Here is a 19,945-nt window from a genome sequence, read left to right as displayed (position 1 = left end):
ACCCACAAGTACATGAGGTGAAACACACCCAAACCTCTTCAGTTCCCCTTCAACCACAGGCTAAAAGTGTGATCCTGAGGGTCCCCTCCAGAGAAGGGATAGTGGGCATAAAGTGGATACACACATGAACTGTAAATCTCAAAGAACATTTCTAATCGGCAGCACTTCTATCTGAATTAAGTGCTCACAGTGTGATCACCTCCAGTCATGTATCCAAATACACTTTCATTAAGATTCAAAGAAGTCCTTCCCGCACACAAGAATTGCAGGAATGCTCTAATAATTGTTGAACCAGCTCTGAAAACCCAGGAATTCTGTCCCAAAACTGAAGGAGAGCTCAAGCAGCAGCTGTCAGATGGCATCAGGAATGAGGCATTCCCCAGTGCAGTCACTGGATGAACCCAGGCTTTCTCCAGTGATGACCAGAGCCTCCACTGGGAAAGCGGCACAGAACCAGGTTACACTTCTCCACGTGGATGGTGGCTTCTCTGCTTCCACCAGTTACTCTGAACAGGTATGGTCTGAAAAGCCTGATCCTATCCAAAAAGGAAGAATCCTTCTGACACCAGGAATCCCAAGGTTTGCTCTGACCCCAGAGGCTGGAGGCTCACACACACACAAACCAGGCTGAGATGGGCACCAGTACTACAAGCACAAGTGTTTGCATTTGTGCCCAAAACCCCTGCAATGCTGCCTTTCCTCACCCAAGGAGCTGGAGGAATCAGAATCTGAGTCTGGATCATGTGCAGAAGACTTCAGAAGAAAGGAGAAAAGGCTTCCTGAACTGGATATGGCCTTGGAAGGTGGTCATGGTCTCTGGAGGGAGAATGACTCAAGTGTTAAGAAATTATATCAGCCTGTTAATAGCACAAACCTGAGCCCTGGCAGTGCTCCAGCAAATGAGGAGTTGGAGATACTCAGCTCCTGAATACAAAGCCAGCATGATCCTAGAATCCCAGAATTGTTTAGGTTGGAAAAGACCTCCAAGATCAAGTCCATCCTGTGACCGATCACCACCTTGTCAACCAGCCCAGAGCACTGAGTGCCATGTCCAACCATTCCTTGGACACCTCCAGGAACAGGGACACCACCACCTCCCTGGGCAGGCCACTCCAATGCCTGACATCCCTTTCCATGAAGAAATTCCTCTGGATCTCAAACCTGAACCTCACCTGGAGCAGCTTGAGGCTACGATCTAAACATGAAGAACGTGTTTGGAGCCCAAGATTTATTTCAAAGCTTTGGCACTGACGTGGATACAAGCAGAGTTTTCATGTCAAGAGTGAACAGGAATATTTTCATTTTCCAGTTTTCACCTACCACTACAGAGAGTAACTTCCACTTCTGAGGGTGGTGCTGGGGAGTGACCCTGCAAGCCCATGACAACCAGAGCTGAGACAGCTCCCACGGTCAGGCCACGGAAGGAACCTCAATAGCTGGTCCTGAAGAGACCCCTCAGTGCACTGGGCTTTTAATTGCTAAAGGAATTTTCTTTTAAAATCAAGCAAAGGTCTCAATACTATGCAGTTGACTCTGCTGGGAATCAAGGCTGGATCAGCATCTTTCTTAAGGATACACTTGTGGAGTTTTATCCCCTCGACTTTCTGATTTGAAGGACCAGCAAATGCCAAGAAACACACACTGAAGAACTGTTTCAAAGTAGCAAACAGGGACAAAATACAGCAATCTTTAGACAGAGTTCAGCTCTCACATACAGGAAATTACCTGAAAGAAATATTGAGGGGTTTATACATCCCACACAAATCTTAATATTTTACTGTGGGATAAAACAGATTAAGGAATGATGAACATTAAAAATCCCAAATAGCAAATCCCAAATAGAAAAAAAGGGATAAGAGGCAAATGAGAAGTTTGTAAGGGAGGGAAAGCCATGCTGACTACGCAGTACTTCAACTCCTGGAAGAGAGAAACAGCAATGGATATTCTCTACCACGTGTATTTGCATATGGGGGACGGGAGAATAGAACATGGACAAGAGTGCTGTGGAAAGACTCTTTGTCAGCTTTTGCCAGGCTGGCACTGTATTTATGGATGGTGCAAAAACTAAAATGTGCCACCATTCAAAGCAAACCACATTCCCAGGATGAACTCCTGCACGAAGGCAGAAAACAGATGCCTTCTCTGCTCCCCAAACAGCCTTGTTCCTCTGGCACCAAACACTATCTGTTGGATTTGTTTCCAGGCTATTAAGATCCTCTCCTTTAAGAGCCCATGGCTAAGCAACATGGACAAGAGCTTTTCCCAGCTGTTCGCTGCGGTAAATCAGGAGGGATTTTCTTGAGGAAGAGAAGGAGTGAACATGTCTGTGATTGGAAAACTTTCAGAGAGGAGGTCAGGGCAGGCACAGGGAAGGTGAGCACAGCTAACAGCAAGCCCACCAGAGATTGGGAGACTGCTGGAGAGAACAGCAAGCAGACACACAGCATGACTCTGGGGAACAGCCACAGACCTTTCCCACAGTGAAAGAGAAGAGTGACTGTGCTGCAAGAGAGGAAAAACCACAGAGAGGTTAAGGACACAGGACTTCCTCCCTGGAAGGGCACAAGAGTTAAGTAATTTTTCACAAAGCCTTTTATTTCTAGTCTCTAGAATAAAATACCAGTTGTCTATTTTAAGTAGCTTCAGTTCTACTTGTTCTAATTAAACCTGGCCTCCCAGTTTAAGACCTTTCTTCCTCTCTCTCGGAGGTCCATAGCAAGGCACACCTGAGACATCCTCACCCCCAGTCACTTTTCCTCTCTTTTGATCAAAATCTGTTACGACAAAAATCTTAAAGGACATAAAAGGAAACAAAGAACTCAACACAAAGCTCCCGATGTAGTTTAGTAAGAGATGGGGGGAAAAAACCAGGAGAAGATGTGCTGCTCCAATTCTAAGTCAAGAACCAAGGAGAAATGATTTCCTTCGCTTTCAAAAAGTAACATTCTCTCAACTCCATCTGCTGGTCACAGGGATAACTGTGAAACCAAGCTGGTGTCTGGAAGCCAAACTTCACCCACTGTATTCCTAATCCATGTAGAAATGCTAGATTTACTGTTATGTCCAGGAAGGAACCATCCATCACCACCCCTGGAACAGGGAGCACTGCAGAGAGCGCAAAGCTTCAGTGAGCGTGATGGAAAAGTCTAACAGGGTTCCCTCCACTGACAGCTCACTCTGGAGCCTTCACACTCCAAAAACAGGAGCCTGCTGGCTCCTCAACAGGCTGCACACTGTGCTGAGTGCCCAAAAGCAGAGCGTGGCTCCCTTCCCCAGCCCAGGATTCTGCATGATCTCACGGCAGCAGAGCGCTGCCAGTCCTGCATCAAACCATTTAAGCGACACTGAATCTCAATAACGTGTCACCAAAACTTCCAACAACATCAGAAGCAACATCTCTCCTTTGGAAACAAGCCTTTCACTCAAGATTTCAAGCTGCCCATTCTGTAAAGAGAACTGATTCTGTAGCAGTCATACCAATTAAGTGCTAATACGCTGTTCGGATCCACCACTGAAACAAAACAAACAGAAAAATCAATCCATCCTGCTGGCACTGAAAATTAATACCTTAATGCTGACCTTTTAATCATTTTAATACCATAAGGTTTGTTCTTCTTTTCTAATTAAAGAGATTAATCCAAATGTGCTTCTCAGGGTGTAGTGTAAGGTCATGCTTGGAGCACAGGCTGCAACGCACTAACACTTCTGAGACCCACTTTATTGGGAAGGGAAGAGAGTGCTGTTCTCAGGAGAGTGGTAGCCTGAATTTGGATCAAAAAAACCCAAAACCACAGCTGCAGCACATTTGTCCTGGCTGCCAGGGTCATGCCTGGCAGTGGTAAAGCTCTTGGTTAGTGCTGGGGACAGGGGTGTCACACAACAATTAGAATAAAGCGGGTTAAGAAACTCACTCATCTTTCACTTTTGCAGCCCATGTGTAAGGTGTAAGGCTAAAGACTGAAAGGAGCATTTAAAAAATATCTCACTTTTCAGGACTTAGGGGTCTTCAGATAATGGCTGCACCTTTCTATTTCCTCTTTTCTTATTTAAATACTTTTCTTATTTAAATATTATTTCACGGTAACCGCAGTGTTCAATGCCATGTTGCAATATGGTTTCCTGCCTCAGATATGCCACATATCACTAGTGTTTGCATTCACATGGGCTTGTCTCTCACATGGAATAGTACTTTTGGGGCCCTTTTATGATAAGAATAGTACAGAGGGCTGGTTTAGCAAGATATGTGGTTTCAATCATCCCACAAAAGACCCTAGAGGTTTTCATTTTTAAAATATGTAGTTGGTCTTTCACTTGCTATAGTAGATGGAGCCTGAGCTGATCCTCCATGGGTTCATTTTTGATAGATGTTAACACAACAGTCCTGCCTCCCTCAGGGTATAGGACAGGCCGTGTCTCCAGCAGACCATGCACAAGGCCAAATACATTAAATAAACCATCATCTCCAGGGTCCTGAAACACCCCAGGACACAGAAATGGCAAAGGGATTGCGGCAAGAAAGCATGGTATGATTGCTCCACCACCACAGCTCTGCTCTGGGGACCTGCCTCTGCCACAAGCTGCTTTTCACAAGTGCCACTTGGGTCACATCTTAGTTGCCCAATGTGAGAGACAGATGTCACTTTGATGTGTGCTCCTACAACTCAGGGAATGCTATGAATGTTATTTTACCCTTAGATAACGTCTTAACACATGAAATGAGGTTTAGCAACTCAGAACCTACAAACCCCAGGCTCTGAGTCAGCAGATTCTTCCAGCCTTACTGTGTTTAAAACCAGGGCAACACATCTTTATCTCAGAGTGGAGCTGTGAAAATTAACTAATCCTGAATGTTAGGCCTGCTCCAGAGCTGGCTGGCACAGGAAAGACCATTCGGAAAAGACTTGAGTGAAATAAGTTACAACCTGCACCCAACAATGTCCACAGCCACACACTGAGCAGCAAAAACAGAACTAAATGTTGACTGTGTGCTCTTTCCAAGGGCTCTGTTCATATTGTTCACTGAGTAAAGCAAAGTCCCTGTGGAAGGCACAGCATATGGCCATGGATGTGCTATTACTAAATAATTACACTGCCTTACCCACTGCTGCCAAATAAAGGTTAAATTTTAACAAGTGTGACATTTCCTTTTAAATTCTTGGCTTTACAATAAAAATGTTTGGATGGAAACTTCAGTTTTTACAGTTCCACAGTTTACAGTCAGGACCATCATCCCTCTAAGCCACACGTGAGCCATGAGCTGAGATCTTTTGGCTCGACAGCACCACTGCCTTTTGGCTGAAATGGCCATTACTCTCCATATATTGGACACATGAAGCTTTTGACACCTGAGAAACAAAGAAAGATGGTTCTGTCTGTTCTCTCAGCTGGTGTTTTTGACATTTTAAAGAAACTGCAACTGATAGTACTGGGAAAGTTTCCCTTATTTTCCTCTGTCTCTTGAACAAGATGGGAGAAAGGAAACAAGTTTTTTATTTCTCTCCCACTACGAAACAAACCTTGATGGCAAATGCCCTTTTTACTCCACCTGAATATCTGCCACTGCATCTTATACTAATAAGTGAGTATATTACAATTTAAGCTTCCCAAAACCTGATATTTAAAATGAGCACAAAACTGGGCTTCAAGATCACCCAGTCCCTGAGACGAATACAGCACTTTGGGGAGACCTGCAGGTTCCTTGCAGGATCAGGACAATAATTCATTTGCTTCACACCTGATCCAAGATTTTTAAAAACAAATTTAGAGTAGTCATGCAGCAAATTGTCTTTTACAAATATCCTGCACGAGTGCAAGTGGTATTTCAAACATGGTTTTAAATACGAGTCACCAGCTCCCTTCCATAATCATAAGCAGTAAATGACAGATGATATTAAACAACGATCTCACAGTGTGACTATAGAAAAATTAGAAGTGATCCTATAAAATCAGGAGAAAAGGGGAAGTTTATTACATCCTGTTGCCTCTCACACAGAGCCTATTGGTGACAGGCAGGTAGCAAACTCACTGATGGAAGGACAAGCATTGGTTGTGCCAAAAAATAGTTGTTTTTTGATTTAAATTAAAAAATAGGTAATTTGCATCTTATGGAAGGTTTAACAAGTTTCTATAGTAACTGCTATCATGTATAAGAATATAAAATGCAACATGCTGGGGTTTCCATAGAAACAACACAAGCAGTTTGATTAATACGCAACATCCTGAGACAAATGGGAATATTTAATTTCACTTTATAAAGAAAACTCGAATAAACAGAATACTACAAACTTGTAAGGTATCCTAATAAGAACTGTTCTCATAGGCTTGTGAGCTGCAAGTTGTGCACAATATGAAGTGAGAAGCATGTGGGGTGTTTACTACAACAGACTCTAAGGATATGAGGTTCCTGTTAGTTCAGGAAGGTCATGATGCATCCAACACATTCTAATTGACAAACAGAACTTAAAGGAGACATTTTTATCTGGTTTGAAAGTAAATGTACCAGAAACAATGAAAGGATGCAATGCAATTCTTGTAACAGGACACTGGGGCTGTTCAGAAAGTTAAACTACTGCATAATAATGTACACGAAGGAACCACGGGGCAACGCCGATGCTTAAACGGGAAGTAATTTGATAATGTTGCAGAAGCTGCATCACCCAAGAATTCAGAAAGCACCATGAAGAGGTAAAAAATGCTGGAAGCAGCAGGTCCAACTCACCATGTTTGGCACACTGGTGACGGGAGTACTCTTGATGTCGGCAGGAAAGGGAGACAGACTATTGGCCATGCCTGGCTTGTTCGGTAACTGAGGATTCACTCCTGTAGCTCCCATCTGCTGCCCTCCAGTTTGACTGAAAGGCTGCCCAAAGGGACTAGTGTTACCTGTCATTCCCATCTGGAAAAGAATGAATGAAATGATTAGAATTGCTGTGATTCCAAAGGGACATTAAAAAAAAAAAAAAAAACATACATTAAATATCCATCTTTGCATTCACAGAGACAAAATTCTAGTTTAAGTTGCTCAATATTAAATTCTCAATAGCAAATTCACAATTTCACAACTTTAATCAAGTTAAAATATATTTTAAAAAGACGTTTTACAATTATATACAGCTGTGTGGGGCTGAAGTCTTGCAATTCAACTTACAAAACCAAAGGCAAACACTAGATAATCCTTCCCAGTCTGCATTGAGAGAAATTACATTTTCCAACACTACAAAAGCTTTTGAAGACCCAATGAACCTCAACTCCTGTGATACTTTGTGCATTCTGTGCACAAAGCATGACTACTTTGTACATAGTCTAGACGAGAAGGGAGGGGAATATATAGAGGCATTGAGCAAATGGTTATCAGCTCATGTTTTGGTGCTTGAGAAGTGTCTGAGCAAAAGGACATCTATCCAAGGCTGACATCCTTGACAAATGACACCCCAAAACTCCTCAAGATTACCAAGCAGAAACACAACCACCCCTGAATAAACAATCCCTGTTCATCCAAAGAGCCCCTTGGCCTGCAGGAGTCTCCCCAGTGGTGAAATCTCTGTTGCTGGAGCTACTTAATATCACATTAGACAAAAGGTCCTGAAGACATTTTAGCAGGAATTTACTTCTTCCAAAGAGGATGCCCAAGACTAGGATCCTTCTCGCTCACCTCAAAATAAAGAGGAAATTTCAGTCACAGAACCATTCAGGTTAGAAAAGACCTACAGAATCATCAAGTCCAACCTGTGACCAATTGCCACCTTGTCAACCAGACCAGTTGTTTCTTGAACACCTCCAAGGGATGGTGACTCCATCACCCCTCTGGGCAGCCCCTTCCAGTGCCTGACAACCCTTTTAGTGAAGAAATTCTTCCCGATATCCAACCTAAACCTCCCCTGGCACAATTTGAAGCCATTTCCTCTTGTCCTGTCCCTTGTTCCCTGGGAGCAGAGCCCGACTCCCCCGGCTCCACCCTCCTGCCAGGGAGTTCTAGAGAGTGAGAAGGTCTCCCCTGAGCCTCCTTTGCTCCTGGCTGAGCCCCCCCAGCTCCCTCAGCTGCTCCTCACAGGACATGCTCAACAGATCCCATTTGTTCTTCCCCCTGCTCCACAGTGAGAGGATTTCTAGGTGACTTTATCACCCGTCAGAATGTCCTAAATATAAATCCAACCCCTGAGCAAAGTCTTCATTCGAAATATTAAATTGTATTTTCCTCTTCCCTTGACCTCCCCAGCCCTTCCTTACACCACACAGTGGTTTTCTATGTCCTGCTCTCTTCTCTTCCCTTACCAGCAGGGATTCAGGAGGACTATTCCCATAGCTGGAAGAAGGACCGCACACATCAGCTTATCACTGTAACAGCCTCATAATAAGGGATTACTCAGTGGGTGCTTTTCATGCTTACAGGAATCAGACTGAGCGACCAGTTGATGAAGCCCCGGTTACGAGCAGTAAATTCCACCGGGGCAGAGTCCAATAAACACAATTTGACTGGGCCTTGTCCTCTTTGGCCATGTACTTTGTACCCTTGGGTTTCAGACAGCTGGCCCAGCTGCCCTCCGAGCAGCTTCACGTGAGGAAACGCTCCCTTTCCCTGCATCCTGCACAGTGACTGCTGCCAGATTTGGGCCTTTCTTCACTGTACAAGACGTTCTATCTTCACACATTAAAAAGAATCCCAAAAGCTGTCACTTGGCAATGTAAGAGGTTATCAAGTACGTGTTCCAAAGTAAAGCTGAATAATTCAAATAGTGTATAAGACCAAAAAGCAGCAACTAAAGTTTAATCCTAAGACTGCTCTTGAAGAGAAGTGGTATTGGCTATTATCACATGGCACAAGTATCAAAAATTTTATTTTCTGTATTTCTGTGTTTGTTTTGTTGACTGCATGCTCAAAGAAATTAGTTTAATTATCGTTTATTACACCATGGGTTTTGGCAGCTCTTATCTGAAGAATTAATAGCAAAGCACTTAATAAAATTCCCCACTAATTCAGACAAGGTATGAGAAAGGATTGACTGATAACTATAGCTGTTCATTAATGCTCTGAGGGTCTATCAGATTAAGAGGGAGGAAAATTTCTGAAACTAAAAGTGAGATTCTAGGAAAGATTATGACCAACTATTGAAACCTTTCAGAGGCCAGAAATAGGAATAGTAACTGCTGGGCTGTTATTCAGCTTCCCCATGTCTAATTCCCAACTACAAACTTCACCTGTCTGTGGAAGGATTTGGCCCTTCCAGTCTTCTTTGATCTTGCTTTAAAGTTTGGTTGAGGTTTTTATGAATGGAATAACATACTGACTACTCTGGCAACCACCACTGTGCTACAACTTCCTACGAGCCCTTGGAGCCACCACCAGCACTGTAAAAGCCGTGGTGAGCCCAGACTGGGAGACAGGAATGCTGCATATACAGGAACCTATTTCCATGGTTTCCATGGCCCTACTTGGGCCAGTGCAAGCAGAGCCCTCCTTGGATCTGGCAGCTCAGGGACAGAACAGACTCAGGCACCGAGCAGGAGATGGAAAAGGCTCAGTGCAGGCAACAAAGATGCCCAACACGGATGTGCTGAGTTTGGCAGCCTGGTGTGGAAAGATACTGGCAGAATCTTTAAAGCTGAATTTTCAAAATGCAGAAGAGAGATTTCCTTTAGGCAGTGAAAATGCTGAGCAAATTTTACATCAAATTTAAGTCTTGCTCCAAAAGGAACAGAGAGGTGTTCCTCATCTCATTATCAGGGAAGAGTAACACTTTCATATTAAAGTGTTTAAAAATAGATTTTTTTGAAAAAGTATTACAAATATCTTGGTCTTAAAAGACAATGGACAGAAATATTAATTTTAATTTTGTTAAAACTCTAAACCTCTACCACACCCCCAAAGCACTGAGGACCTGAAATCCTAACAGGTACCACCAAATGGGTGCTTCATTTTATTTTAACATTTCCTTTTCGATAGATCTTGTTATTAAACATATCACAACTCAGTATGACAACAAAGCAATCTTTCAAGTCTTCCAAACTGAGTGCTTAATAGGATGAGGATAATTTTTCCTACTCTAGGCGGTCATGAAGTCATAAATACTTGTTTGAAATTTTAAGAAGTGTCTTGCTGTTCTTTGAAATCCAGCTGGAAGCAGAATAGCTTCAATTGAAACTTTGTATTTTGGTAAACCTGCTCTCTGCCACGTCGTATTTCAGTGTCCAAAGCTGTGCTTCCAAAAGGAAAGGGAACCAAAGGCTAAAAAGTTATACCAGTCCATAACTCTAATAAAATAGCATAGCTTGATAACATGTTAAAACATTAGACATGCCTTTTAACCTACACTTCATTTTTGTAAATTAATGCCAACAAAATAAACTGCCAAAGACTCTTTTTCGTTTGAAGTCCATTTACAAAAAACAATCTGAAAAGGTAGAAAGACCTTTTTTATGTGGCAATCCCTGAAGTAAATAGAGAGACAAAAACTCATCACAAGCTGAGTTCATTAAAACTGATGGATGCTTGTTTCAGGGGGTTTTAAACTCAGTTTTTCCTGGAATTAAGATTAACAAGACTGTGATTTCCAGAGACTAGGAGTGCACAATACAATGCAAGACCTACTCTAATGAACTCTTATCTATTTATAAGAGCTTCCAACCAAGCTGGGATCGATGAGTTTTAGAGGCAGAACAACCTGCTGCCAAACAGCATCAAGATCCACAGTGTTCCAGAGCTGTTACTGGTGCCCTGAGGGGCAGCTTGGAATGTATTCCAGCAGCAGCCACCCAACACAGGTAGGGACTCCAGCACAGCAAACCTCTGTCAGCTCCTCCCTGGTGGGAAGGCAGCAAACAGAAGGTGGAAGGAAAGGAAGAATTAGGAAATCACACACTGAAAGACACTTAAGTGAGCGAGGAATTAACTGCAATTCCTGGTTAATTATCGGAACTCTGAGCTCAGTGACTTCCGCAGAACTTTAAACCACGGCTGACTGAAATCTCAAAAGATAACTGGTAAATATAAGCAGAGGATTGAGCCTGTAAGTAGTAAAGATTTTACCCTGCTTGTTCATTCTGCAAACTGAAACCTGCAGCTCCGGAGCAAAGGACTCGCGAGGCTCGAACGCCGCAGCTCCTGCCTCTGCCCCCAGGTTTTTTCCCGTGTGAAATGAGGGGGCAGGTGGGGGGAGGAAGATACTCAGAGACCTTTGTTTTTATATTTCTGAAACAGAACTGCCATCCCAAAATAGGGGAAGATTACCAGGTAATTACAAGTCATCAAAGAAGATAAACACGGAGTTAACGACCTGGTAAGAACGGTAGTTTTCGTGGGGAACTCTGAGCCATCACAAAGATTTGTATTTGGCTCAAAGTTTGTTAAATTCGCTTTCCTGAAAGGAACGAAAGTGAAAAGCAATTCAGTGGGAGTTGTTTCTTTTTGCACGTGCAATGAATGGGCTGGGACGTGCCTGCCTGGGCTACTCCAGCTTCCACAGGCAGCATGTGCATCCCCACTGCAAGAGCTGAAAGGTCCCCTCTGAAAACCTGGATGCTGTTGCTGTTCACTCCCAATTTGTTCTAAGCTTGAGGATATTCCCTTCTTGTTCCTTCTCCTCTTCCCTCTGAGTTCATCTCCCTGTTGCAGCCACGTTCCCTGTGCTCCATCCTGGGGCGGCCCTTTTCATCCCCCTTCATCCTCAGCAACTCACGTTTTCTACTTTTGTTTCTGTGTTACAATTTTGGGTAACTCTTGCTTCTTGCCCAGCTCTTTGTGGTCACAACTCCATGACTTCTATCCATCAGATCAAAAGCAGATTTTTTCCCTAAGCAAGGTGTTTTCTAGGCAGCTGTTCCATCAGCTGCAGCCAGGGAGATGCAGAGGTGCATCCCAAGCACAAGTCAAGGCTAGAGGTGCCTGAAGAAGGAACACGATTAATGCAGGACATCAGCTTAAAACACATTATTTCTGCTCTAAAACAGTTCTTCTCAGAAATATGATAATGACACTCTCTTTTAATGGAAGAGAAGCATTTAATTTAATAATTCTGCTATCCCAGAAAGACAAGCAGATTCTGTTCCCTTTTTTATCACTATGGCAACTCTCTAAGATCCTGGAATCTATTACCCAGCGTGGATAGGAAATGGGGTATTGCACTCTACTCTCACAAGACAAGGAATGTACAAACTTCCAAGCTGAAAAGAACCCCCGACACTTAAAACCTTTGTTCAGCTGACTTGGACCACCCAAGCCACCACCCTGCAGCCTGCTCTGAGCACCAGGTGTTGGAGGCACTTCTCTTGTTTTGCTTTTTAGGTCTTTTCAGAGCAGAAGAGCAATTCTGTTTCCTCTAATTCCTAGAGTTTCATAGATATTACAGAGCAAGGCTGTGATCAAATCTGAACCTCATCCAAGGGTGCAACTTGGACGTGATATGACAGAGGTAAGAGGTTCACCAATCCAATTTCCAAGATACCTTAGGAGCAGCCTGAATCTCCACACTTGCTGTTTCTTCTGCTTTTCAAGTTTTTTTCCCTCCCTTCTTCAGCACCACTGACACACTCCAGTACCTCTTCCTCCAGCCCAGCATCAAGGAGCTACTACCTCTTGTACACCACGTGTTCAGGCTGCAAATAAATCCTGTCCTTTCCTCCTCTTCTAAGTTTTTATTAACTGTCCCCTCATCTCCAGCCCCACAGCCCATTCTCTCACTCCAGCAGCCCAGGTTACTCCATTACCACATTCCCCTGGGGTTCCCAGGACATGCAATGAATACAACAGGCTGCAAACCCCACTGCCTGTAACAAGCACATCATTTCCTACTCACAATCCTTTTTTTAGCTCCCTCTCCAACCGGCTGTCATAAACCACACAACTGTACACGGTTCTGCTCCTTGCTTACCCCTTTTCTCTTGGGAAATTCTGCTCTCTTTCTTTGCCCCAACCCACCTTTCACTCCAACATTTCCAAATTTAATAAAAAGTCTGGCAGGACAGACTGAATTCACTTTCAGCTTTCCTGTGAGAGAGAAAGCACCTGCATTTGCAGGCATGTGCCAAGGAGCAGCACCCACCTCTGCCACACTCCTGGGTTTGTATCTTGCACCACCACTGCCTACATAAAGTTAATGCTACAAATTATTATTATTTCTTTAATTAGCTGGTCCGGTCAGATTCGTCCAAAAAATAAAAACAAAACAAGAACTCAAACCAACAAACTTCTCTCCAAACTAAGTGTTGATTTTCATTAAGTTTTGAAGCACTGACTCTGTACAAAAATGGAAGAAGGTTATTCTGGCCAAGTATTTAAAATCAAAATACTACCATCAAATTTGGACTAGCCTCACAGTAGAAAAGATACTGAAAGGTTGATATGAGAATCAAAGCACTGAAAGCAGCACGGGCTCAGTGGAAAATAAGCCTGGCTGAAGTAATCTGATTATGATCCAATCCTGTAAACTAAAAATAGTTATCGTTAATATTCATTTCAGTATCTGCCGAGTATCCAACTAGAAAACAAGCCTGGAAAGAAAGGAAGCAAGCTAGACAAGCTTGGCTGGACTGGGAGAGCCATGAATCGGCAAAATGCTTGAAGAACAAATCTGAGCTCTCAATATGCCAACAGGAGGGATGAAAACTCGGCTGGGTAAGGGGAAAGCAACATCATCATGTGTTTGGAGTGACGTGAATGCTCCGGCAAAAACGACCAACACACTCTATGAGTACTTCAAGAGTGACAGGTAAAAATTACAGGACCCAGAGATGCTTCAAGAACTATTCAAAGGACTAAAAGGCATGGCTAAAGACAGGCTAATTGCAATCTAATAGCCTAATTTATTTAGCTTACTATTTAAGCTTATTAATTTGCTTATCTTATTAAGGCAAGGATTGAAGTGATCCCAAAGTACTGATTTCAGGAATAAAAAGGTGATCTCACAAATATTTCTTATTTAGCAAAGACATATAAACAGGTAAGAGCTGAAGCTCTGTAGCTTCAAAGAAAAAATTAGAAAAAAATGGAAGTGACCAAATACCACTGAAATTGTTAAGGTTATATTAAAGTTTTAATTAAATAAGGTGTGTTTCTATTCATCAACAGGAATTTGCTCACAAAAATCACAAGGTATCCTGATTTTGTATCACTTTCATTTTCATATGCTTAATTCTTTATAAAATGGAACCTCCTACTAGAAAGATTACAAGTTCCCTTCTGCTTGTCTAAAGACAACACAGAAAGGTGAGACGAAAAAGTTAACTTGGGAAGCAAAAATATTCTGAGACCTTGACCAAAGTTCATTAATCAAACCCAGGGACAAGTAGCAAAGGCCAGGAAAGCTGAGGTGCAGAACAGGAGCCAAAATCTGAATCAAACTATTGCATCCCCTGTGCCCCACAGGGTTGTTACTGAGCAAGGCTGAGTGAAGCCTCAGGCGGCTGCTCTTCCAATGCCATGGGATCAAAGACACGATGGAACTGCAGCACAGAATTCCACCCATTCACCCAATCCAGCAGCAATTCAGTCACCTCTTCAGGCTGACACTGACTGCAGGATCACAAACCAGTTCTGTTGTCAGTTAGGCATCCTCAGGAAACTGTGCTTAAACAACAGTGCCGTGACAACCAGTGCCCCATCTCCCCTCCCTTCCTCAGATCAATTTTTCTCTAATCACTTTGGAAACCTCTGGTCAGTTTGACCCATTTTTGTTAATGGTCTCACAGATAATTAGGTTCCCAAGATTGCTGAGCAGAGAGATGGACAGGTAGATTATGACACTGTCCTGATTCCAGCCAGTGCTTCCAAGTGAGCACTCGACTGGCAATATGATCACCTTTTTTCCTCCCTGCTAAGCTGCACCTCAGCTGTGGAAAGACTTCCAAGGCTGTGGACAGATTGAAAGTCTCGAGCAAACTAGAGAGGAAATGTCCCACGTCCTGCCAGTATGGACCAGAGCCTCTGCTACTGGGAGCAAGTGCCCCCCTGCTCAAGAGAGAGGACACACTCCACGAGGTAACATGTGGTTTTACCTGAATGACCATGGAAAGGGCATGAGGAAGTGGGATGCAGCACAGATATGTGAGTGGAGAAGAAGAACAACCACCCCAGGAAATTGTTCAAGGATAAATGCTGCTCCAGTTCCCAGTGGGCAGGTCCTAGGACAGAACAGGAGGGATGATGGCACTTCTGAGCCTCTTGAAGGGACCTCTGGTTCATTTATATGTGAGCAATGAGTTCTATGACCAGAACTAGAGGGGCCCTGCCTCCAGCTGGGGGGGGAAGGGACAATCAGAGCTATCAGACTGTGTAGCACATCAGACCCACAAGAGTACAAGGCTTTAGCTGACACCAGCACACAGTGTACCCTGATGCCGTCGAGATATGTAGGGGCAGAATCCATCTCTATTTCTGGGGTGACAGAGGGATCCCACAAGCTGATTATACTGGAAGCTGAAGGGAGCCTGACTGGGAACAAATGGCAAACCCAGCCCACTGTGACTGGCCTAGAGGCCCTGGGCATCCTTGGCACAGCTCACCTCAAGAGAGAGTATTTCAAGGACCCAAAAGGGCATTGATGGGCTTTTGGGACAGCTGCTGTGGAGCCAGAGGGAATTAGACAGCTGAATACCTTGCCTGGCCTCTCAGAGGACCCCTCTGCTGTGGGACTGCTGAGGGTTGATGGACAGCAAGTACTGATGGCTGCCCCAACAGTGCAATGTCAGCTGCAATCACAGCAGCCAGGACTCCATGACCCCCAGCCAGGAGATGATTCATGGAGTGGAAGCCAGGGAGTGCTCAGCAAGGCTCATTCCCTCTTTAGTAGTCCCACATGGCCAGTGTGTAAGCCCAGTGCAGAGTGGGGACTGACAGTGGACTGTCGTGGCCTGACCAAAGCCACAGCACCACTGACTCCCAGAGCCCCAGGCCAGGAGCAGGGGATGGAGTGGGGGGATCACATTCCCTGTCCTGCACCAGCCTCTGGGAAAGGTGAATGGTGCAATGGACTGCTAAAAACCACACTGAAAGCAACGGGGGGGTGGGACCTTCAAACACTAGGATTTACATTTAGCAGAGGCCACCTTGTTAGTCAGAACTAGAGACTCCACCACCCGAGTTGGCCCTGCCCAATCTGAACCTCCAGGTACTATAGAAGGGGATAAACCCCCTCTGGTGCACATGAGGAATGTGTTAGGAAAGACAGTTTGGAGCAGTCCTGCCTCAAGCACGGGCAAACCCACCCATGGGGTTAGTTTTGCTCAAGGACCTGGGTGCACTTGTTGGGTGATGCAGGGGGACAGAGAAACACTTTTTTTCCTCAAGGGGATTTTGGGTGAGAACAGTCTGTAATGTTGCACTGTATGATATTGGTTGCTGAATGACACTGCCACTGTGGGCCAGAACTGCCATGGACAATGAGGATGGACTGCTCCAGATACACCCGTCGAGAGCTCCTTGTGCAGCCTGAACCAGTTGACAGCACATCACCCCTCCTGCCCTGGGAGACATTTAGGACAGATGGAACCCACAGTCCTGCACTAAGTGAACTCAACAGACATCTTGGAGAGATGGCCATTGACTGTGGAAATGATACCTGTGCTTGTGTATATACAGATAGATATTAACATATGTTATATATAGTTGGAAGGTGTAGGATCTGGGCATGACAGAGATGGTACAGATAATGTCCTGGTTCCAGCCAGGACAGGGTTAATTTTTGCAGTAGCTGGGAGGGGGCATGGCCAGGGCAGGGAGGACCAGCACTAAACTGGGGAATACCATTCCTAAACCAGGACAGACACTCAGATTAACATCTCCATGAAGAAAAGCACAGACCTCTGCCATCACCCACTGCACTGAGCAGCAGACCCAGGACTCAGGGCTCTGCAGGAGCCACCATCATTGCCAGTTTTGTCCCGTCAGCACCTCAGAGATTATCTGAGGACACGGGACAGAGCTGAAAGCTCAATAGGGAACTGTTCAGAAGATCCCTGAGGAGGGGTGCTGTGAAGAACTGCAGCTTCAATAGTGGCAGTGAGGACACACAGACAATCTACTGGCTATGCTACTCTCTGCCCTGTTTTGGCAATAGAAAAATAAGAAGATCAGAGTCTTTTTTTCCCCCACCAAACTGTTCCTACACCTCTGAATCTGACAAGGAGGAACTCAAAAAGTCAGCCCTTACTGAGCCGCCACTACCCCTGTATTATTCTCAGTTTAGTCTATGGTATAAAAGCTAAAAATCAATTTAACTGTAAGCCCTGGATTAATAATTTAAATTATTTCAGAGAACAGAACATGCATGTCATAATTAAAGAAAAGAGAGCAGAGGCATTTTAGATCTGATCTCTTTTGATAAGAGGCCAGATCTTCACAAACTAATAGCAGTGTTGAAGAGTCACATACGTGAGAGCTTGGCTGTTCAGCAGTGTAAATTGCTCTAGTAAAACACTTCTTCCACTCATGACTCCTTTCTTCTAAATCCCTGGATTTGCAAGGAAGGACGTTCCCCCTGCTTTCTCCAACACTTCTTCCAGTGTTGAACAAATGAAACAAGCCAGGGTGATATAACATGTAAGTGCTGAGGACACACTAACTGCTTCCACCTTGCAAGAGCTGCTTTAAACTCTGCTGCTGTTTCCTAAACGCCTCAGCTGGAACTTCAGGGTTGCACAGAATCAACACCTTTAGGCTGACAGAGCAGATGGGCACAAACACTCCGACCCTGAGTAACCCCTCAGCTACTCAGCATCATCCAAAATCCCCAGTTACACCACTGAGATGTCAGGGACACTTTTCTACTCTCTATCTCTCTCTCTCTTTTTCTTCTGTAAAATAGAGCAAGCTGGCATGAAATGGGAATTCTGCACTTCCCACTATGACCCACAGATCCAAGCTTCAGGACAGGGATGATTCAGAACTTCAGGACATGCCATGTTCCCTTTACTTCCCTCTTAATGGGCCTCAACAAAACCAGCCCTTAACATCCATTATTAGATTAACCCTTCTAATCATTTGTCATTGAATTACCACACCTACCTCAAACTTGGGCTTTCAACATGTAACTTGGTTAAAGAGCTCAGCATTTTGTTCCCTCTTTCTCTCTTCCCATCCATTGAAATGTTTTTGCTAACAAGCAGCACATCACCTTGCTTGGCTTAAATAATTTTAACTTCCTTCTTTGGCGCTTTCCTCTCTCTCTCAAGACAAGGAAATCAGGGTGTCTGAGGTGCTCAGAAGTTACAACTGAAGTACACTAAGTACTGTGAATGAAAGAGGACCTTAGAAATTCAGACTGACAGATAACTCAGCTGCTCTTCAGGCTGTTAGTGACAGTGAAAGAGGACAGAAAGGCTTATTTCTGCTTTCCAGAGCGGTAACTCAATGAGACAGGGACCTGTGCCATCTGCACCACTTCACTGTCAGGTCTCAGGTGAGTTTAACACGAGTTCCAGAGCTCCTACGATCTGGCATCAACCCCCTGGAGTCACCCCCTGCTCCGTGCCTTGTGCTGCTGCCACGACTCCCAAGCTCGGGACCAAAGAGCAGTTTTGCAGCCAAGGACTTCACTCTTTGGCCTCTTATCTCCCTCTGGAATGAAGCACAACTCTCCAGCAGGAAGCAAGGTCCACCTCCCCAGCCACGGAGAAGCGTAAGAGATGGGTCCATTAGGAATTCAGGCTGGTTTGTGAAGGGGGCAGACAGGCTTTCTTTACTACGCTGGCATCATCTTGCATCTGTTTACTGACAAAAAAAAGTAAGTCTCCACTAATTACTATTTCATCCTATAGTAACGTGTTCCAAGAGAAAGTCACCACGGCGCTTGGAATGTATATGCCAGAGGGACAGATGGAGAGGCAAGGAAAAGATTAATCATTTTATGGCAGAAAGCCAGTGGTGGTACCAAAAAAAAAAAAAAAAAAAAAAAAGTGAGTTCAGGTTCAATGCAAGAATGGGGGCAATGCTGGTATCTGAGCTGAGGTGAGAGCTCACCTAAACCAACCTGCAGGTTTGGCAGTTTGACAAAATACTCAGTTAAAAATACTCACTTTTAAAGTCAGTAACAAGAATGTCTTAAAAAAAGTAACATTTCAAGAATCAGTTCTGAGAATTAAATTATGATCTGGCTCCCAGCGTTCAGAGGAAGCCGAGCCTGCACTCCAAGTCTCCACTCTCTCTCCTCCTCTTTAGTCTAATTTCTATAACCAAAGCCCCAACAAACCCATGAAGCAATTATTGTCCTGTTCTTCAGTAGTAAGCTAACTCAGAAGAATACTCAAATGCCCAGGAATAACTAATTTACTTCGTCCTTTATTATGAAAGATGAGGTAAAATGAAAAATAAAATTTTAAAAATCCCATTAAGAGGAAGACAGGTGTTTTATGACCAGTTGTAATAAGATTTGAAATTCTCTTCCAAGCATTTCACAGAGGTCAAAGACAAACTTAAGTATTCCAAGACCATTACATAAATGAACAAATGTTTCCCCATAATTATTGAAATACAAAAGACAAAATTTCATGGGAAAACGCTCTTTACAAATGACTGGATTTTTTATACTTAAACACTGAAATACATAGAGAACAAACTCTTAATACATTTAACTAGAAACCAACCTTTTCCAGGAAAAGAAAATGAAATAATCATGTGCTTGCACTGTATAGATGCCTGGAGAAAGAAAATGTCTCCAAAATTCTGCAAAAGCCTGAGTACAAACACAATGGAATATTCTACAACTCCAGCACTCAGCAGCACTGTTGTACTTATGAATAAAGAACAAAGCTCAGAAGATTTACTCTGTAACGAGTGTCACCTCTGCAAATAACAACTTCAAAGCTCTAATGGATAATTAGCCACAATTGATCAATGTATTCCAATTGCTTCAAGAGCTTTTATGAGTGCCAAGCAGAACAAGTGGCTTTCTTCAGATAAACAAGAACTATTCTTGGTACACAGGAATAGAAACTTAACCAGAACCACAAAATCAACTAA

General features: G+C 43.8%; 1 protein-coding gene across 7 annotated transcripts in view; it reads right to left on the bottom strand.

Moving 5' to 3' along the window:
• The window catches only part of CREBBP (CREB binding protein), a 95,511-nt gene that overhangs the window by 51,058 nt on the left and 24,508 nt on the right, over positions 1–19,945 (bottom strand). For all 7 annotated transcript variants that reach the window (XM_027683940.1, XM_027683947.1, XM_027683941.1 and 4 more), the window contains one exon: positions 6,719–6,895. In XM_027683940.1, coding sequence (XP_027539741.1) covers positions 6,719–6,895 — 177 coding nt within the window. The remainder of the gene's footprint in view (positions 1–6,718; positions 6,896–19,945) is intronic.

This window comes from Neopelma chrysocephalum, unplaced genomic scaffold, assembly GCF_003984885.1.
Source record: "Neopelma chrysocephalum unplaced genomic scaffold, ASM398488v2 Primary Assembly neopelma1_65, whole genome shotgun sequence".
NCBI classification, from domain to species: Eukaryota; Metazoa; Chordata; class Aves; order Passeriformes; family Pipridae; genus Neopelma; species Neopelma chrysocephalum.
The sequence above is the reverse complement of the archived record's forward strand: the minus strand, read 5'-3'. Positions and strand labels throughout refer to the sequence as shown.